This window comes from Gavialis gangeticus, unplaced genomic scaffold (genome assembly GCF_001723915.1).
Source record: "Gavialis gangeticus isolate Ggan-Ray unplaced genomic scaffold, GavGan_comp1, whole genome shotgun sequence".
Lineage (NCBI taxonomy): Eukaryota > Metazoa > Chordata > Crocodylia > Gavialidae > Gavialis > Gavialis gangeticus.
The window spans coordinates 13,581,752-13,600,593 of record NW_017729019.1 but is presented as its reverse complement, the minus strand read 5'-3'; the positions used below and the strand labels follow the sequence as shown (position 1 = coordinate 13,600,593).

Sequence of the window (18,842 nt, the reverse complement as noted above, 5' to 3'; positions counted from 1 at the left end):
GCTTTGTGACTACTTTGACATTATCATTACTATATGTAATTACAGATTCATAATTTTGCAACAATGGCTCATATTACAATTTCTCATTCTTAAAAGAGGCTTGTAGGCGACAATAATAAAAATTACACCACTTGGCATTTAAGTAATGTAACAGGAACCTATGGTAACCAGTAGAACTGGCAAACAGTCCCCAATTAACATTTGTTCACATCTGTAACCGATTTTACTTAAATTGTGTTTAGTTCTCCCTGTTCTGCTTCCTGCAAATACAGCAAACAAATTAACAAGCAGAGATGGTGACAAATGTTTAGAAAGCTAGTTTTGGATTAACAAATACAAGTATTTTCACTAGAAACCCGAGATTGAATTAATATAACTCTCAGTCAGGCACGGAATATACCACTTGACCTAGGTGTGCAGCTGAAATTAACTCGGCTCCAGTACTGGGTACCGAGTCCTTGTGAAGAGCTTCTCATACACCTTCTATACACTATTATTCATTGAAATGATTTGTCAAATAAGTTCAAACAAGACTAAGAAAACTGTAATCTTCTCCCAGGCCAGTAGGCACCAGCTGATGAATAAATTACTTGTTGTGACCGCTCAGTCTACCCTAGTCGGGGAACGGTGCTGACAAGCATCACAATTCTTCTATTGCAGCACAGGTTTAGTCGCAACTAGAATGAGCAGCAGCATAACAGATAATTGTACATCTTCCAGAGGTGTCTAAAGGCTGATACACTCATAGACTGACACTAATTTAACTAAATCATTTTCAAGTCACAACTTTATTGTTTCAGTGCAAATTTGAAATTAGACTGGCCCTAGGGAAAATAGTTTGTGAAGAAACTTTAGTTCTGAAATCCAAGCTAAAAAATGGGTATGTCAAGAGCTTCGAGACGTATGAGCATGTCCTGGCAAATCGGCATCTGTGAGGACGATCAATATTTTTATAAAATAAACCAGTTAATGTAAATAATATGCTTGATTGTCATCTGCAGTTGAGGAGAACGTGACAATGGCAAGAAGGCCAGGCACATATCTGCAGCACCCACTGCCCTCCACTTTCTTCAGTCTAAGAGCATATCTACACAGGAATTACCAGACTAACTAAAGAGGCAAAACTCACTAGTTAAAGGACATTAAACTCCTGTGGTTGCTCTCGTTCATATGTAAAAATGCCTTTATTTGCTTCAATTAGCTTAATCAAATGAACCCAAGCTACTTTACTTTTGAATGCGAGTGTCCCTACTGGGGCTTCATATGCTTTAAATTCTCGCCTCTAGTTAGTTTGTGTTAACTTTTCTGAGCGTCACAGTGTATGTATAACGAACCCCAGCCGTCTCTACAACCCTTCTGTAAAACACCTGTAGGAACTAGGCCAGAACCATCACACTGAGCTGTGCAGTTTATCGTCATGCTTTGTTTATGTATTGCACACAGCAGGCTCAGTCCCCAGCTGGACAGGAGGAGAGAGAACCTGTGATGGGCAGAACACAGCTTCTGTATTTCAGGCTCCTTTTGACTTGTCACACAGTGGTGATGTTTTCTGGTCAGGTTACAAATCATCCTCCCCCAGGGAATGACACCATGCGAGCAGAGACCCTCCATGGAACTGAAAATACAGTCTTTTCCAGAAACAATGAAACAGCCACCACTACAGATAAGAGAGTTCGTATAACTACGCTGCAGACAGCAAGAACAAGCTGGGATACTGCTGTGACCACAATCACTAGTGTATCTACTTTAAGACCTTCATCACACTTTGCACAAAGCTTCCCTTATCCCACTAACGCAGACATCACCAGACTGTCAGATACTACTGCCAGATCTAGTTCTGTTACAGCACTGTCATCTACACTCTTGCCATTTAATAATTTTACAAAGCATACGACCAGTGGAGATTCTAATCCCACAACATCAGCAACAACACCAAAACCAGCAGCTCTGCATCCTACAGCTGATTCTCAAAATGTCAGTGAAGCTTTGGATTCAGTTCCTACAACCCAGGTTTCAAGTAGGTGTATTATTTGATTTTTTTTTTTTTTTTTTTAAAGCAACATCTCCCTACTTGCAGCACCTGACTTGAGTAAAGGACAGAGTATAGGAGATAAGGCACAAAAAGACAGCAAGTGTCTCCCTGCAACCATGCCAAGAGTTAGACAGTGTCCTGAAAGATGCTCACCTTCCCCACCAGATCTACAGGTCCTGGGAACAGCCCATCAACTCGCATTCCTCTTGTCTGCTCCCTTGGCACTCAGGTCAGATGCAATAGATTCCCCTGGACTCCTCAGTCAGCTTATAACATGTTGTTGAATAGAAGATGATGGAGGTGAGGACAAGACGGGGAGTCTTCCTGGAAGGCAAAGAAAACTGTATATGAAAAAGAAAGCAAAAGTTTTAAAATTACATAAAAAATAAAACAAGAGAAGGAAGCAGGGACAGAAACAGGCCAGTAGATTAGGCTACAAATGAAAAGGCAGACCTAGGCAGAAAGAATAACTGGAGATCTACTCTGGCAATATAGTGAAGGCAGATAAATATGTCAGCCAAAATTGTTCAAATATCAGCGCCAGATTTAGGTAAATACAGTAAATCTGTTTTTGACCCTTGAGTCAAAGTGACCTGACTACCACAGGGCTGGCCTGCCTCGACTCCTGTTTCCTATAAAAGCAACAGACCTGGCCCTCAACCCTGCTGAAAATCATCTAACTATGGATTTAATTGTCTACATTTACACACCCAGGTTTTATACATGTTGACCATATGTTGTATATTCAACCTGTAAACCTGGCGAGTTGAAACCCAAACTGAAACACCACTTAAAAGCATACAACAATTGTAGTAACAGAATGATCAGACTCTGGTAGAAGATTTTAATTATTTGAACAGTGGTTTGGGTGTGTTGTTGTTGAGCTGTGCTTTAATAGTTAGGGCCCTCATTTTAAAACATTTTTTTCAAGGGAGAAATTAGATTCTTGGTCTGTCCTTACAGTTAGCTCATGAACACCTTCCACGCTGCTTTAATGAAATGGAAAGACTGACCTTTTTTTTTGCTATGAAATAAAGGAAAATTTCCTAAATTTTATTTTAGCAGAAGGATTTCATCTGAAGAATTCAGAGGACATTCTCAGCATTGGTTTCAGCAGCATTTTTGTATTTGCTGTTCTCGTCATTATCATGTATAGCTTTCTTAAGTACAGGAAAAGAAAAGCGCAATATTCCCACCACCCACTGCATGACGTCTCTTCTGAAACAGGTTTGTATAAAATGCAAACATACATGTTCAAACCTACACACTGAGAACTAGGTGTAGTAACAGAATCACTTCCTTCAGTATAGAAATGCACCAAACTTTAGTGGAAGAATCTACAGCATATGCAAACACTACATAACAATTTAGGGGCTGTATCTTCTGCCACGGTAAAGCAGTGTAGGAGCTAGGCTGATTCACATCTGTGCTGTAACCCTGTAGGCAGGAATCGCAATCACATCTTCTTTCATCATTAAAACTGTAGGGGACAATTAGAAAGACAAGTTTTTGGAATGGGAATAATTTGATCAGTAACTTGTATAGGACTTGTTATTGTACTTATGTATTATAATTAAACTACGTTGAATGAACAGTAGTAAACATCTCTAAATATCTGAGTCAGATTTTCAAAGGAAATGAGAAAATGTCCTCTTTTAATACATGCAAAAACATTCAGGGAAATTTTACAATTACTGTCGCCCTCTTTCTAAATGGCATTCACCCATAAGAATTTGGCATACTTTCACTGCTCTGTGGAACTACTCCTTGTACGTGTGTTATTTTATAAAAAATATGTTTGTTGGAAACAGAAAATGTGTACTACCTGAAGAACATACAGATGATAAAATAATGGATTTGTTTGTTTTTCATTTGCATTCTATGCCATCTAGATTAGTGCCTGGAACACAATGTTGTTTGTATTTTAATTTTGACTTTAATACATGCATGTCATCCATAGAAGTACACATGCATAGTATAAGTATCTCTTTGCATAGCAAAGATTTTAGTCTTTTGATGTACTGCAAATCTCCCTATAACAATGTTAAATAATACTTCTGAAATTTTGCAGCTGACATATACACCACTCCAGATGACACACTGGTGATTTCAGGCGGATTGTATGATGCACCAAGAATTGACAACCCCAGCATGACAGCTTTGGACAATGATGAGGTTCAAGCCGATTATTTACCTTTGGGTTCCAGATCTGGGCAGTTCAAACTTGAATTTTCACTTGATGAAAAAGACCTTTCCTATATCTTTGAAACTTTCCCGTCACTACCACAAGACTCTCAATGTAGGGACAATGCCTAATACACAGCACAGATTCTCAGATTATAATTTAAATCCTCAAATAGCACTGTAATGTGTTATCATGGCCTCAGTTTCATGCCCAATATTTCTATCAATATAATGCTACTTGCACATATTCTGTTATGTAAGAGATGCTCCGTCTATCTTGAGGATGGCATCGGTTTCTCATGTGAAGCCTTACTTGCAACAGGAAATTAAGGCACGTAACTAACTCTGCAGGCAAGCGCTCCGATTCCTGGTATTAGTGATACAACAAAAACATGAATTAATAGGGTAGGATAGTCACGGATTTTAATTCTTAACCTCAATGAAGTAAAAGTATGAAACGTATTGCACCTTTAACTGGGGTATAGATGAAATGATCAGCAATTATATTCAATTCCATACCTAGGATATTGATTAAGGATAAAGCTTCCACATACCCAAGTTTGGTTATTGCTTTGGTTGAAAATGTCAACAGCAGAGGCACTCAAAACTGGGAGCTGGCCGTCTTGAAATGCAGGAGCAAGCAACAAGACACTTGGACCCATAAATGAAATCCTGGCTCAGCTGAAGTCAATAATGGGTGAACTCCCACCAGCCTGCTGATGTTCCCTTTCTCCTGAAAACCTGTATCAGTCACAATGCCAGAGCTGACTGAAAGATGGGAATTGATTTTTTTGAGTGACAGCTGATGTACACCATTCTAAAATATGATCTGAAGTTTTTGGGAAAGGTTAAACAGACCTGTGCAAATGATCTCTGGGAAGGCACTGTTCCTTGGAGTCTAGAGAAGTTTAAGTAGTTCTGTGCTTTGCCTTTTAATATATCTGTTCAAAACACATGCTGTAAACTAGACTAAAACACAACATTCTGGGTCTGTCTACATGTTGCCATATGGTGACATTGCTACAGCGCCATGCTTTAGAACTTCCTTTTGGTGGTACTAAAGCACAGAGCACTATGGGCAATTACTGCGCCACGCACACGGTGCATGTTTAGATTTCCCAGCTAGATCGCCGTAGTGGCGCACTATCCCCAAGGACTCTTTTTCTGTGCACCATCCAGTCGCACAGAAACTGGGAACCCACTACATTCCATTTACAATTTCAGCAGTTAATCTGTACATCTTTTAAAACCCATTCTGTTTAAATCTTTATCTGCTTCAACTAGAAGCGCTAAAACGATAACATTTAGCTTTACTGATTAATAGGAAATGCACCGTAACCAAAGTTTTCAGCCTCAGGAGTAATGTAACTTCTAGACAAAGAATGAAATCTAGGCGTTAATGAAGTGAATAGGGGTTTTACCACTGACTTGCCAGAGTTTCACCCCAAGATGTTTATTGTTCTTGATGCTTATGTGTCACAGAGATTATCTGTAAATTTCCTAAATTTTATTTTGGGCTCTGAAGATATTATTTTTGAGAACCTAGGATGAATTAAAAACTAAACAACGTACGTTATGGTACTCTGCAAATTCAGTAAAGAAAAACCAAAGCTTTAACTAAATAAGCTATTATTCTCTAATACTTTCCACATTTCCATGTTACCAGAGCGTGAATAGCATGTTTAAAGACTGTTTTGGTCCTACACGTGCTCATCGCATAGCATCTTGTAAGCATTTAGTCTAAAGTCTCACACTTCTGATCAACTGTTTATTGAGTATACAGCTTTCAGATTTCATTAGTCTGAAAAAAATAAACTGACATATCATATCTGGCATAAAGCTAGGCTCCAGGAAAGCAAAAGTAGTAAGACCTAACTCAGTATTTGTTAAAAGCTCAACACTTAAATGTTCAAAATGCTGAAACACGTACAACTGCAAACAAACCTGCTACGCTAAAAGAATGGTTCAACAAGGTGTGTGCGTGTGTGCGCGCAACATATAAAAAACCATTAAACGTAAGAGTTGTGTTAAAATAAAATGCTGAATAAAACTGATGCATTTTAACAATCTCAAACATCATGAAACAAAACCTTTTATGGATATTCTGCTGAAAAAGGGAAAGTAAACATTAAACAAATAAAACCCGAGTTTATTTAAATGTCTCTGAACAACTCTTATTTTTGGTTTTATTAATTTTCAAAACAAACAAAGCAAGCCATATTCCCTCTGGGCTTGTCTAGTTTTGGCCATGTGGAAAGTCTTTGGGGGACAATTGTGGTCATACAAAGTTACATGAAAGTCAATGGCAAGGTATTAATTGTGTAGGATTAATCGGTTTCTACTTTAAGGTTTATATGAACTGAATAATCCTAGGACATTGCTCAATTTTAAATTTCAGGCAAAGAGTTTTTCAGCTTCTTTCATTTTTTTTTTCCTGTCCACTCTAGAAACTGCAGTCCATCCAGCCTCTCGCATTTTTCTTATAGCTGTAAGTTTCAGTGCAGACCCAGGAGATTTTAGGGTTGATGGGGTTGATACCTAAGAATAAAAGCAAAGTAGTCAATTAATTTTGTTAGAATATGTCAAGCAATTTATTCTGATTCGAAGTAAAGCTAAAAACATACCTTTTTTGGTGTCATGCCATGTAAGCGGGAAGCTTGAGGATAATCTTTATATAGTTTTTTGAACATTTGTTCCTCAGCAACAATGCTCTTAAATTAAGGAAAAAAGGTAATCGCTGATATAATAAAATATACTGGGTTTTTGTCATTGTTATTGTCTAATAAAAATGTTTAAAATATTACCATGGAGCCTCCTCGTTGATAAAAACAAAATTCTGTCAAAAACTTCAGGGAAATTAGTTTAGTACAACTGTAATGAATAGGTATGTTGTTTCTGTAGAATGCTGCTCAGATCATATTCTAGAGTTTTTAGTTATGTACATTTAAGACATGGGTAGCCACACGTCACAAATGACACAGGATGCCTCTGTGCAGCACACAGGAGAGCAGGGAGGGTTACAGGCAGCACAGTGGCAGAGAACAAGAAGCAGAAAACAAAGCAGGAGATTGGGTTGGGAGCACAGGGCAGGGAGCAGAAGGCAGAATGAGGGAAGGACATTGGAGGGCGCAAAGCTAATTTGTGGCCTGCCTGCCTGCCAAAAAGATGGCCCCCACCAATACAGAGTGACAATTCCAAATATTATCATTATAGTCCCATAAAATACATGCAGTTATATTTTTATTGGGTATGGTATATGATATCCTATCTACTATACATATATTTTCCCATACAACAAAGAATGCACAGAATAACGCTAGATGCTGCTTAGTTTTCAAAACTTTACCAAGAGGTCATTGTGTTCTGAGCTATCTGACTGTGTATCCAGCTCTAAAACCACTTTTCTCTTTTTCTTCAGGCCTCCTTCTAACAGTGGGCTTGGGCCTTCTCCTTGCAACTTATATTTTGGGGGAGTCTTCACAGTATATGTCTAAGGAAAAATAAAATATTTAAATGTTACATTTAAATTATGCTCAACAAAATGTAAATTAAATTATACTTAACAAAAATTTAAAATACTTCTAGACATAATTATGGCAGCATTGGCCCTTTAACAAAGTGAAAAGTAAATTAATTAAATAAATACACACACTGTAAAAATATCTAGGTTACTGTTCCATAAGTAACAAACCTTTAATGATGGAGTGCCCAAAATACTTTTAGCTGGTGTGGAAGATGATAGCTCTTTGTTTTCCAAAATGTTCATATTAGCAGGTGTGAAATTGTGGGTTAAAGTGTTTTTTGAACGAGCTGAGTCAAGATTTAAGCTGCTTTTAGGAGTCTCCAAAAGGGAAGTTTGTGTTTTCTAAAAATATTAATAAATTTAAAAAATTTAGTGTGAAACTTAAATTGTATTGCATAATATGACTATGAATATAAATTCCAAATTAATTTATGGAATCAAAATAAAAAATACCTTGTGATTTTTTTCTTTTTCAGGAAACACATTTTCTTTTACTTTTGCAAGCTTCTCCTATTAAAAAGAGTTATGTAATAGTAAATGTTCTACTCGTGTGTATTATTCACAGTAATGAAATAGCATGCATGTTCAGCATTCAGTCATAAATAAATATTTGGATGGAGATCCATCCAAAATTTAGTCAAAACTCAGAAGACATTTAAAATGTAGAAACACAAATGTGCATATGCTTTTCTTGCTTATAGCTTTTTACATAGATCTGTTACTGAACCTACATAAGAACCTTGTCTGCCTGAACCTACATAGCACACTTTTAATCAGTATCCTGTTTTTGATTTACATAGTGACAAGTTTATTTCAGGCACTGCCATTGCTCTCATGCTGCCAGGTTTTTGGCCCTTGGGATGCTGGATTCTGGCCCATGGGCTGTGGGTTGACCATCCCTGTTCTAGAGTCTTTTGGCACCTCTCCTTCACGGCCCAGTAATGAGTAACACACAGTACTTAAAAGCAAACAGAATAAGAAACCAAGAATCAACCTAGATCTTTTTCACTGCTATAGCTGCAAGGCCAAGTTGAGAAATATAGAATGGAATGCAGTAAGATGTACCTTTTCTTCAATCTCCACTTGAAGCTGTTCCTTAAGAGATGCTACTTCACTTTTCACACAGGATAGTTCATGTTCCTAACAATAATTAGCTTGTAAATTAGCTATATAAATGATTTCATTGTAATAGTTACATATACACACATATTTAAAGAAGAGTACTGGGTACCTCCAGACACAGTCACTCATAGTCCTATAATTAAATTGAATATACTGAACTAATAGAGTATCCTATCTGAAGCACATGAATATTCACTATTAATATGTCAAGTGGGTCATTCTCCTTCTACAAAAATACTTGCAAACAAGTCCTGTTGAAAGGAAAATGTCATAAGGGTCACTTACTGAGTTTCAGGCAGATGAGGAAGTAGAAGTATACTCTCAGCCACTTCTGAAGCGGCAACTACTCTTACAGCTTCCTCAAAGTGAGGCTACTCAGGGACAGGGCGATAGTAAAGGTAGTGCAGCCCTAGCCTGAAAGTTAGTTGTTTTTTAGGAAATCAAGCACTACTAAGAAATGTATCGAATGATGTGTCCAATTCTGTTCAAGCCAAGCCTTTTTTTTCTCTTAATATAATATTTTAACAGAAACATGAAAAAGTAGATAATTTATTCTATAGAAGAGGTGTCACCTAACCAGACAGAGGTGAAAATAATTTACCTTAAACTTCATTTGAAACACTGTGTATTATAACTCTGATATGAAAAACAACAATAAGCAAGTACACTACACAGAAGTTAGGGGGCTGACCTAAATGTACCACCCCCAAAATGTATATGCCTAATACAGAGAAGAAAACAATTGTTCACAAAAACAGAAAGGCTATTATTTGTGATACTGTGCCAGGGTAGCAACTGCTCCTCTTCTTTTCTCTGCAGTTATCCATTTTTTAAAATATAGATCTTACCAAAGTTCTTTTGGTTGATGTTTGTTCCTGTTCTTTTGTCTTAAAGCATTTTAATTCCGTGTCTTTTTCTTCAACCATTTTATCGTATTGGTGCTGCATGAAAGAGACGGTCATATGAATATATGAAATAAATAAAAATGATGCTTTAAAATTATCTAGGATTTCCTTTCGGTTCAGATGTTGCAAAACAAAGATAAAACTACTTTCACGCTTCAGAGAGACCCATCTTTCCTTCCATAGACACCTCTTGCACATCTGCTGTACAGTACTATTTACTAAGGGTCACTTCCCACATTAAGGAATCAAATGTACCTGTGTGCAAAGGCTGGTCACATTGTAGCAAGTTCTATTTGTGAAAATATCTACTAAAGAAGAATGCCAAGGAAACATCATTAAATTATCTTAAAGTATACAGCTCAAGGCCACTGAGAAATAGGGTCCTTAAGAGAGCAGGCCAACATTAACACCAAAAGATAGAACCTGCAATCAAATATCAGATGGCAAATATCAGAAAATCCTTTCAACATCCATCTCTTAGAACAGACACTGAACACTCAAAAGTCAAATTACCTCCTAATATCCATGTTCTGTTCTGCAGAAAATGTGACATCCCAAAATTTATAGTCCCAAAAACATCTGCAAAATAGGGACATCTCCTTTACATCTTCCCTATAACAGTATGTGAAGTTGCCAGATGCTGCTATTACAGTTAGTGTTATAATTTATGTTGTCTACTTTGAAGTTAGATCTTGGAAAAATAAGTTATTGTCATTGGGGGTGAGCTTCTTGTTAAATGTTAAAAACTGAGCATATCTTCAGCTGGCTTTTCCTAGGTCACAGAATATTGGTGAGATTTTTCAATGGAGTTGTGCACAAATGTAAATTATACCAGGATCAGACACAGGCAAACGTATAACAGTCCAGGACAGCAGACGCTATTACAGTGTCTCACCACTGCCCTGGGAAACGAGGACTAGGCTGTTTGTGTTTAGCAAACAACTATCCTGGGGAAAGACAAAAATAAACCAGTGTAATTTGCACCGTTAGGGTTTTCCTCCAAGTCTTTCTGGGTAACCCTACACTGGACTCCATGCAGTTATTCCAGTTTAGTTTTATGCCATACGTCCACCAGTTTTTTACACTAGCATACTGCTGAATACACCAGCGTACATGTTTCATTGATCTAAACCCTTTATTATAAAGCCAGGCGTCCTAGTTCCTGACATTCTAGGTTGGTGCAGTGTTTACTGACTCCAGGCATGGGGTCACACAATGTAAAATTAAAAACAAAATCTCTTTACCTTGTGCTTTTCCATAAGTGCTACCATTTCAGCTATCTTGTGCTGACAGCGAATATCAGATTCTTTCTGCATTGTCACCGCTTCATCAGCTAATAACCTCAGCTTTTCTACCTATTAATAACACAGTTTATCTTCTAAACTGCAAGCAATGAGAGTCGTATGCTAACAAAACCCCTTTTCTATATACATACTTCATAACAGAATATTTTGTGTGCCTTAGAAACAAGCTGCTAGTTTCAGCACAGAAAGGAAATATGTTTGGTCTAATGGAAACCCAAGCACTAGACTGTCAGAACAAATAATAAATTATACACAAAGAAAACGTGACAGAAGTGCTGCTTTTTACCAATGGAGTTACTGTGTTCATTTTAGTCTTTTATCAAATAAGAAAAATATTTATTTAATTAAACAGTCTAAATAAATGATGAAACTGTTCCAATAATTATCAATGTACTGATGGAATGCAAATTCCTTTTTTGTAATATTAAATATGCTGAATGGAAATTAAGAGATACATGGCTTCTTTGTGAAAATGTGAAACATACTTCAAAACACATTACTTTAAAATGTTTCTTTCCTTATTTTATTTCAGTCTGCTGCTTACAATTAGAACAAAACAGAGCTTGAGCAATTAAGTCTTTTTATATGGTTTTACATTTAAAACTATAGCTTCATGTGGAATAAAGCAGAACACTTTTCAAACTTAGATGCCTAAAATTAGATACAAAATCCAGGTGGAGGTTCCTAAAATGGTAATTTATTCTACAAGAGCTAATGATCTTTGAGCTTTGTTACCTGGATCTCATGCTTGGGTTCTCTGTAACCATCATCCAGCCAACACCTAGGCAGGCAGGTATAGGAACACTGGGTCCAGATACAGAACCTGGGTCTCATTCTGAGACATCAAATCTGACAGGACTGTTAACTGGACAGGTTCACCTGGTCTGTAGGCTGAAAACTGCCCGGCCTACCTGAAGAGCCATGGGACTCTTCAGCCTGGAAAAGCACAGGCTCAGTTATGATCTGGTGGCCACCTACCAGTGGTGCTCACCCGGATCTGGGGGAACGTCTGTTCACCAGAGCACCCCAAGGGATGGCAAGATCAACCGGTCACAAACTCCTCCACGACCGTTTCAGGCTGGACGTAAGGAAGAATTTCTTTACTGTCCGAGCCCCCAAGGTTTGGAACAGACTGCTGCCAGAGGTGGTTCAAGCACCTACTTTGAATGCCTTCAAGAGACATTTGGATGTTTATCTTGCTGGGATCCTATGAACCCTGCTGACTTCCTGCCCCTGGGGCAGGAGGCTGGACTCTATGATCCTTCAGGGTTCCTTCCAGCCCGAATGTCTACGGATCTATGAATTGATGCTTTTCTCAAGTCTCATTCTGAATATTGTCTTGGTTTCTTCCCAGTGCTGGATATATTGAGGCATGCAAAGAGGTGGGGTACGGAAGGAAGGCATATATTAGATCAGTCCTGCAGGTCGCAGATCAGCAGGAGCTGGTCTTCAGTCCTGATGTGGCATGCAGAGCCACATGATGCAGAGCTGTCTGGTCTGCAGGGCTCCCCCCAGGTCTGAGTTTGGTGGAAGGACAGGCAGTGACAACATTAATTCCTGCAGCTCCAGGAGCTCCCTCAATTAATAGTGCCACCGCTGCCCTGCTGCCAAGAACTTACGGACCCAGGGGGAGCCCAATGAACTGGATGACATGATTTTGAAGGACATATCTTGCTCATCCCTGTATTAGACTAAGATCTTTTGGGAGCAGAGAGGTGTTTGGAATCTGAGCTTGTATATGCCCCCAGTTCAAAAAACACTGGAACTTTTGGTTGTGAACTGTTAATAGATCTGATTGCAGGAATCTTCTTTGGCAAACGTACTAAAACACTGCTCAGTAACTGCCTATACTGTAGCATACAGGTGGCGCAATCGCCATAGCAGCGCGGTATAGCCGAGCAGCATGCTGCTATGGCGACATAGCTGGCGATTACATGTAGACCCATGTGATTGCTACATCACCATAGCGTGCCAAATGGTGATGTAGTACACCGCTACATCACCATAGGGCGATGTGTAGACACGCCCACTGAGACTCAATTATAAAAAGCTTTACTCACAAATGGTTCTCATACACACAAGCAGTTCCATCAATATAAGTGGGACTACTCACATAATGGGGTTTAGGATTTGGCCCTACTGAACCTAATAAAATAAGTAAATTATCTAGTGAAAAAAAATTATTCAAAATCATAGCAATATTTAGGAACACTTACTTCTTCCAGAAGTTTTTCTTTGGTGGCTTTTTTTGCTTCAAGTTCTTTTTGATAGCTGTCAACTGTTTCCTTATATTGACAATTTATCTTTTCCAGCTCTAACTGTAACTTATTCACCTTTTAACAATACAAAAAAAATTATCTTGTTCATTAAAGGATAAATAAATAGGCAGACAATCTCCTTAAATGGTTTATCTTATGAAGTTTGCACACTTAACAGCACTAATGTTGAATGGCACCCTTGCTGAGAATCACTGGTTAAACTTTAAGGATGCAGGTAATCTTACTGATTTAAATGGAATTTAGAAAAAAGCTCTAAACCCTTAACATCTTTCCCTATTGCTTTTATCAACAAGTTTTAATATATACCTACCTTTCCTTCATATTTACTGGATTGCTTACTTTCTGCTGCTATTTTCTTTTTCAACATCTTGTTCTGTTAAAATCAAAATGAAGACTAAGCTTTTATGCATTTTCACCTCTGCATGTTTTTATTAACCTACTGCTTTGTTGCCTTGTCAGCTAAGATTAGAACACATAAAGCAAACTGGGCCAAGGCAATAGAATCTTTAGCTCTCACTTTAAAGGGTTGGGGTTTTGTTGTTTTGTTTTGTTTTTTTGCAGGGGGGTGGAGGGGATTGCATCTTGTGCAATGTCTTTGCAGAAAAATTAGGGAAAAGACTGATCCTACTTTTAAAAAAATGTTTACGCTTACAATCCAGGTCTCAAAAAGTGCCTTTGAGGCTAGAGGTGTCTTCCATGCAGCAGGAGCAGTCAAGAACCTTAAAAACAGTTCTTATTCTTTCTGGACCACGTGTAAACCTCTACATATGGTTTACATAAGCATCCTGAGGCACAAAAGACAGAACCACACTCTCATTTTTGTCCTGTGGAGCATATAAGAAAAAATGAATACGGTCCCAGGCTACACTACAAAGGCATCTTCGGAGGGCCAAAACGGATACGGTGGTAGACAGGCCCTGTGGGAATGGACGAAGAATTAAACAAGTTTTAGGATGTTTTCCCATAAGGAGGTAAATCCTTCCGTGACAAAGAGAAGGGCATCCTTGTGATTTTCTGAAAAACATCATTCCCAGGGCTTCTAGCCCACGAACAGACATTCTGGATTCAGATTTTTAATTCTTGTACTGATTGATAAGTGACATCACTCAAATGTTTATTTAAAACAGATGTGTCAAACTCACCTGCTTCTCATGTGCTGGATCCAGAGTCGGTGGTGGCAGCAGGGTGACCAGCAGCATGGGGGTTAACGTAGCTGTTACTTGCCCCTCTCTGCTGCTGACATGTATGCCTAGCAAAACTCCATAATTGGGAATTTAGTGGTAGGTACTGTCCCTGCTCACCCTGCCCCTCATAAAAGTACAGAAGGTGAGTATATATACTGGAGGTTGGCTTATAGTGCTCCCTGAGTAGTTATCAATGGCTTGGTACCTACTTGGGAAGAGGTACTGAGTAGGGTTCCACAGGGATCTGTCTTGCGTCCAGTATTGTTTAATATTTTTATTAATGCTTTGGAGGATGAGACGGAGTGCAGACTTAGTAAACGTGCTGATGTCACCAAGTTGGATGGAGCTGCAGACACTCTGGAGGATTGGGTTAGGATTCAGAATGACCCTGATAAACTAGAGAAATAGTCCTCGCTATTTGGCACTGCTAAGGCCTCATTTTAAGTACTGTATCCAGTTTAGGGGCCTTCACTTCAAGAAAGATGCAGACAGAGGAAGTGTCTGGCAGAGAGCGACCAAAATAACTGGAGGCCTGGGAAACATGACTTACGAGGAAAGGCTGAAATAACTTGTTTTTTTTTTTGGTTTGGAGAAGACTGAGGGTGAGTGGCGGATTTGGTTACAGTCTTCAAAACACATGAAGGGTAGTCATAAAGAGGATGGAGATAAAACTATTTTCTCTGGCCATAGGGTAAAGGTCTAGGATCAACAATCTTGACTGCAGCAGGGAAAATTTAGGTTGGATATTAGAAAGAACTTTCTATAAGGGTGGCTAAGCATTGCAACAAGGTACCTAGAGAGGTTGTGGAATCTCGATCCTTGGAAGTTTTCAAGAGCAGGTTAGACAGACACTTGACTAGAATATTTTGGCACTGAGCAGCGGGGGTTGTACTAGATGACTTCCCGAGGTCCCTTCCAGCCCCACTTTTCTAAGAAAATTACAGAAAAAAATCTCAAACCTACCTTTAAAGACTTCACACCAGTTTACAATTCTACTAGAAATAAAACAACAATATTGACACAAGCCCTGAATTTTATGTTTCTGCCACTTCTAACAATTGTACATACCTCTTGCTGAAACTCTTCATTGCACTTAGTTTTATTTTCAAGCTGTTTCTTTAAGTTATTAAACTAAAAGATAAAATTTGAACAAAAATAATTACAATATTTTTAATTCTGTTTGAACGTCGTTAATTTATTTGATATCATAGGTACAGTTGCATGTATTTTATAGGGCTCAATTTAGCAAAATACTTAAGCATATTGTTAAATTTAAATGTATGAATACACTCATTATATTTCAGTCTAAATATGAATGCTCCCAAGTCAGAAAAGAACATTTAAGCATATATGCAAATCCTCGTCAACAAAATGCTTAAGCTTATGTTCACTTAAACCATGCATCAAATTCCACTGAAACAAATAGTATTTAAACATGTGTTTATGAGCTTTGCTGAAACGGTTTTAAGCAATAAAGCCTATCATGATTTTCTTAATCTATTGCCAGAAAGTATAAAAGTAGCAGGGCAGTGCCACTGGGAAAGAGTTAATATCACCTCTTTTCTGTTTGCAAACTGGATGCGAGATATTGCGGTTATATCTTTAAAAAGGAACAGAAGTTCTCCATAGTCCGTAACAAAATATTTTATTGTCATACCTTATTTTCCAGCATCTTCAATTGTTTTTCCTTTCTCGAAATTTCACTTTCAATATTTCTAGTCTGAAAATATATTGATTTTTAAATCTGGCTAAAATAGGAACATAAACCTTGACTGACTGATGTTATAGGTTTCTCCCCCCACACACCTTTTTTCTATGTTTGAATCCTTGGTCTGTCACACAGGGTGCATATACATGTGCAAATAATTTAAAGCAATAAACTCCAGGGCAGTTTGAGCCGGAGTCAACTACGCCCGGGTACAGCATCCACACGTGCAAATTGAGATAGCAATTTGGGCTGGAACGAAGCAATTTATGCCAGGGCCAGGGACATGAGAGGGGGGTCAGCCCCAGGCTCCAGGCGGTGGCGGTGTCGCGCGGCGGAGGGGTTGGCTGTGGCACAAGGGTACTGAAAGTGGAGAGCTGTGTAGCAAGGCAGCAGGCAGGAATCTGGCCCCCTGCTGGCTGGGCAGACTGGGTGCAGTTTATACCCATGGTCAGCATCTACATGTGCATTTAATTGCAGTTAATTACCCTGCCATAATATGGTCCTTTCTCTGACAATATTATCTTACAGCAGCGTTAATTAGTTTACTGCAGCCTAACAGCACGCATGTGTAGACTGCAATGCTTCACTCCGCAGTTAATTAACTTACTCCACAGTTAAGTGCACGTGTAGACACAGCCACAGAGAGGCAAATTCTCTTGCCATCTGAATTAACGGCAAAGTTCCTATTGATGATAATAGTGTAGGACTGGGGCCATAGTTATGCCAAAAAACCTATGTTAACTTTCTTCTGGGCTTCATTTACATCTGTAAAATATAAGCAAGCAACTACCTTTTACTCTGGGTATCTTTACCTAATTTAATTTCACAGTAAAATGTCATAACAGACTATTCAACATGCTCCAAAAATATATACATATTGGAAAACATAAAAAAGAAATAAAAAACCCTCAAAACAAGCATACAGGGAAACAAAATTCCCTGAAACAAACTTCCTCATCTGCCCTTTTCCAAATAGCCAAAGGAAAAAAAAATAATCTCTATTTTTGCCTGAAAGTTAACAAATCTGGTTTCTAGTGGATCAAGGTAAAAAAACAAACAAACAAAAAAAACCCCTCTAGGATAGTGGTCCCCTCACAGAAAATGCTTCCTACTAGTTCCCCTACCAGGAAGCTCAGTTGGCTGGCCTTAGCTGATTTCTAGGGCTGTCTGAAGCTTCAGGCTCTGATTTGATTCGGCAGAGACTCGGCCCAATTCGGTGGCCGAATCTCCGAATCAGAATCTAATCAGGAGACCCTTTAATCTCCCTGAATTGAATCAGAAAGATTCAGTGATTCAGACATAGACACAGCTTTAAATGTTTTTTTCTACATACCTTAAGGTAACAGGCAGCCCATGAATGCTGAGATGGTAGGGCAGATAGAATGTCCCACAAGAGCGTGGGGGGCCCCCCAGCACAGTCGGCAGCAGACCCAGAAGTGGACCAGAAGCACTTCTGGTTCACTTCCAGGTCTGCTGAGGAGCACGCAGGAGAACTCCCCCGCACCTCCTCCCCACCTCCCCCCCAGCTTGCTGACTGGTGCCTCCTGGGTCTGGGGGAACACTGGGGGTCCCCCCACAGCCGATCACCAAGCCAGGAAGGTGTGGGGATGGGGGCTCCCTGTGCTCTTCCCGATGGACCCGGAAGTCGACCAGAAGTACTTCCGATCCACTTCCAGATTCACCGCCAATCACGTGGTGGGGCCCCCACACTCCTGCGGGGCACTCCATCTGCCCTAGCATAGCAGCATTCACGAGCCGTGCCTGGTACCTCAAGGTATGTAGAAAAAACATTTAAAGCTGTGTCTATGGCCGAATCGCTGTTTCTCTCAATCAGCATCGAATCTTAAGATTCAGATTTGGCTGAATCGAACCGGGGACAGTGAACTGAATCAATTAATCAAATCGCTGTCTCCAATTTGGGCCAAATCTGAATCGAATACGGCCCGTTTCATACACCCCTACTGATTTTTACAACACTATCATTCAAGGAGAGAGAAACAGCTTCTTAAGTGACTAGGTGCCAAATCATTTACAGTTTAACAGTAATACGAATTCTTTCTTATATGATCTATACACCTTCTAACTTTCCATTTTCCAGTCTCCTGCATTTTCCTGTTTCCTATGGATATTTTTTGGCGCTGACATTTACAATTAACAGCTCTCTCATGATAAGGTGTAGTATTACTTATTCCATACATTTTCTTCATTTTCATCCAGTTTATGTTTAATCTCTTCACTTTTCGTTTTCATTTTCTCCTTCATAGACTCCAGTTCCTTTCTAAATACCAAATGAACAAGTAAAACATTGCTAAATATTTCATTTATAAGTGTACATTTCTTTCATTATTGCTAAAAATATTACATTAGTTCACAGCTAATAGAGTTTCTTTCTTGCCCCCTCCTTTTCCCTTTTGTACCCCTTGTATTTTATCACAGCTTTCTATTAGCTCTTCTTCTTGCAGTCTTCATAGCATCTGATGAAGTAAGTGAGGTATGCCACTGCTTACGAATGCTTAGTACCTCTGATTTAGTTAGGATAGATTTGTACTTTATAGACTGCCTTCTGCCTGCCTTCAGACTAACACGGCTAACTTCTTGAGC

At 38.9% G+C, this 18,842-nt stretch overlaps 2 protein-coding genes across 2 annotated transcripts in view; one reads left to right on the top strand and one right to left on the bottom strand.

The window, feature by feature from the left end:
* Positions 1-234: 234 nt before the first annotated feature.
* On the top strand, positions 235-5,881 carry LOC109295332. The gene is made up of 3 exons (XM_019514120.1): positions 235-2,017; positions 3,095-3,259; positions 4,104-5,881. The coding sequence occupies exons 1-3, from the start codon at positions 1,429-1,431 to the stop codon at positions 4,346-4,348; spliced, it is 999 nt and encodes a 332-aa protein (XP_019369665.1). The 5' UTR covers positions 235-1,428; the 3' UTR covers positions 4,349-5,881.
* Positions 5,882-5,970: 89 nt separating this feature from the next.
* SYCP1 (synaptonemal complex protein 1) overlaps positions 5,971-18,842 on the bottom strand; it is a 44,232-nt gene continuing 31,360 nt past the window's right edge. Inside the window, exons 18-30 of the mRNA XM_019513761.1 lie at positions 18,438-18,519; positions 16,191-16,253; positions 15,602-15,664; positions 13,660-13,722; positions 13,287-13,403; positions 11,011-11,121; positions 9,710-9,802; positions 8,805-8,879; positions 8,193-8,249; positions 7,908-8,081; positions 7,563-7,706; positions 6,841-6,927; positions 5,971-6,754 (exon numbers count right to left, since the gene is read on the bottom strand). Coding sequence (XP_019369306.1) covers positions 6,611-6,754; positions 6,841-6,927; positions 7,563-7,706; positions 7,908-8,081; positions 8,193-8,249; positions 8,805-8,879; positions 9,710-9,802; positions 11,011-11,121; positions 13,287-13,403; positions 13,660-13,722; positions 15,602-15,664; positions 16,191-16,253; positions 18,438-18,519 — 1,273 coding nt within the window. The 3' untranslated portion in view covers positions 5,971-6,610. The remainder of the gene's footprint in view (positions 6,755-6,840; positions 6,928-7,562; positions 7,707-7,907; positions 8,082-8,192; positions 8,250-8,804; positions 8,880-9,709; positions 9,803-11,010; positions 11,122-13,286; positions 13,404-13,659; positions 13,723-15,601; positions 15,665-16,190; positions 16,254-18,437; positions 18,520-18,842) is intronic.

What these genes read in the sequence shown, in the direction of transcription:
- LOC109295332 (XM_019514120.1), top strand. Translation starts at nt 1,429, where the DNA reads ATGTATTGCACACAGCAGGCTCAGTCCCCAGCTGGACAGGAGGAGAGA. An exon ending in TCCTACAACCCAGGTTTCAA is followed by an intron (nt 2,018 to 3,094) that starts GTAGGTGTATTA and finishes ATTTTATTTTAG; the next exon opens with CAGAAGGATTTCATCTGAAG. An exon ending in TGACGTCTCTTCTGAAACAG is followed by an intron (nt 3,260 to 4,103) that starts GTTTGTATAAAA and finishes GAAATTTTGCAG; the next exon opens with CTGACATATACACCACTCCA.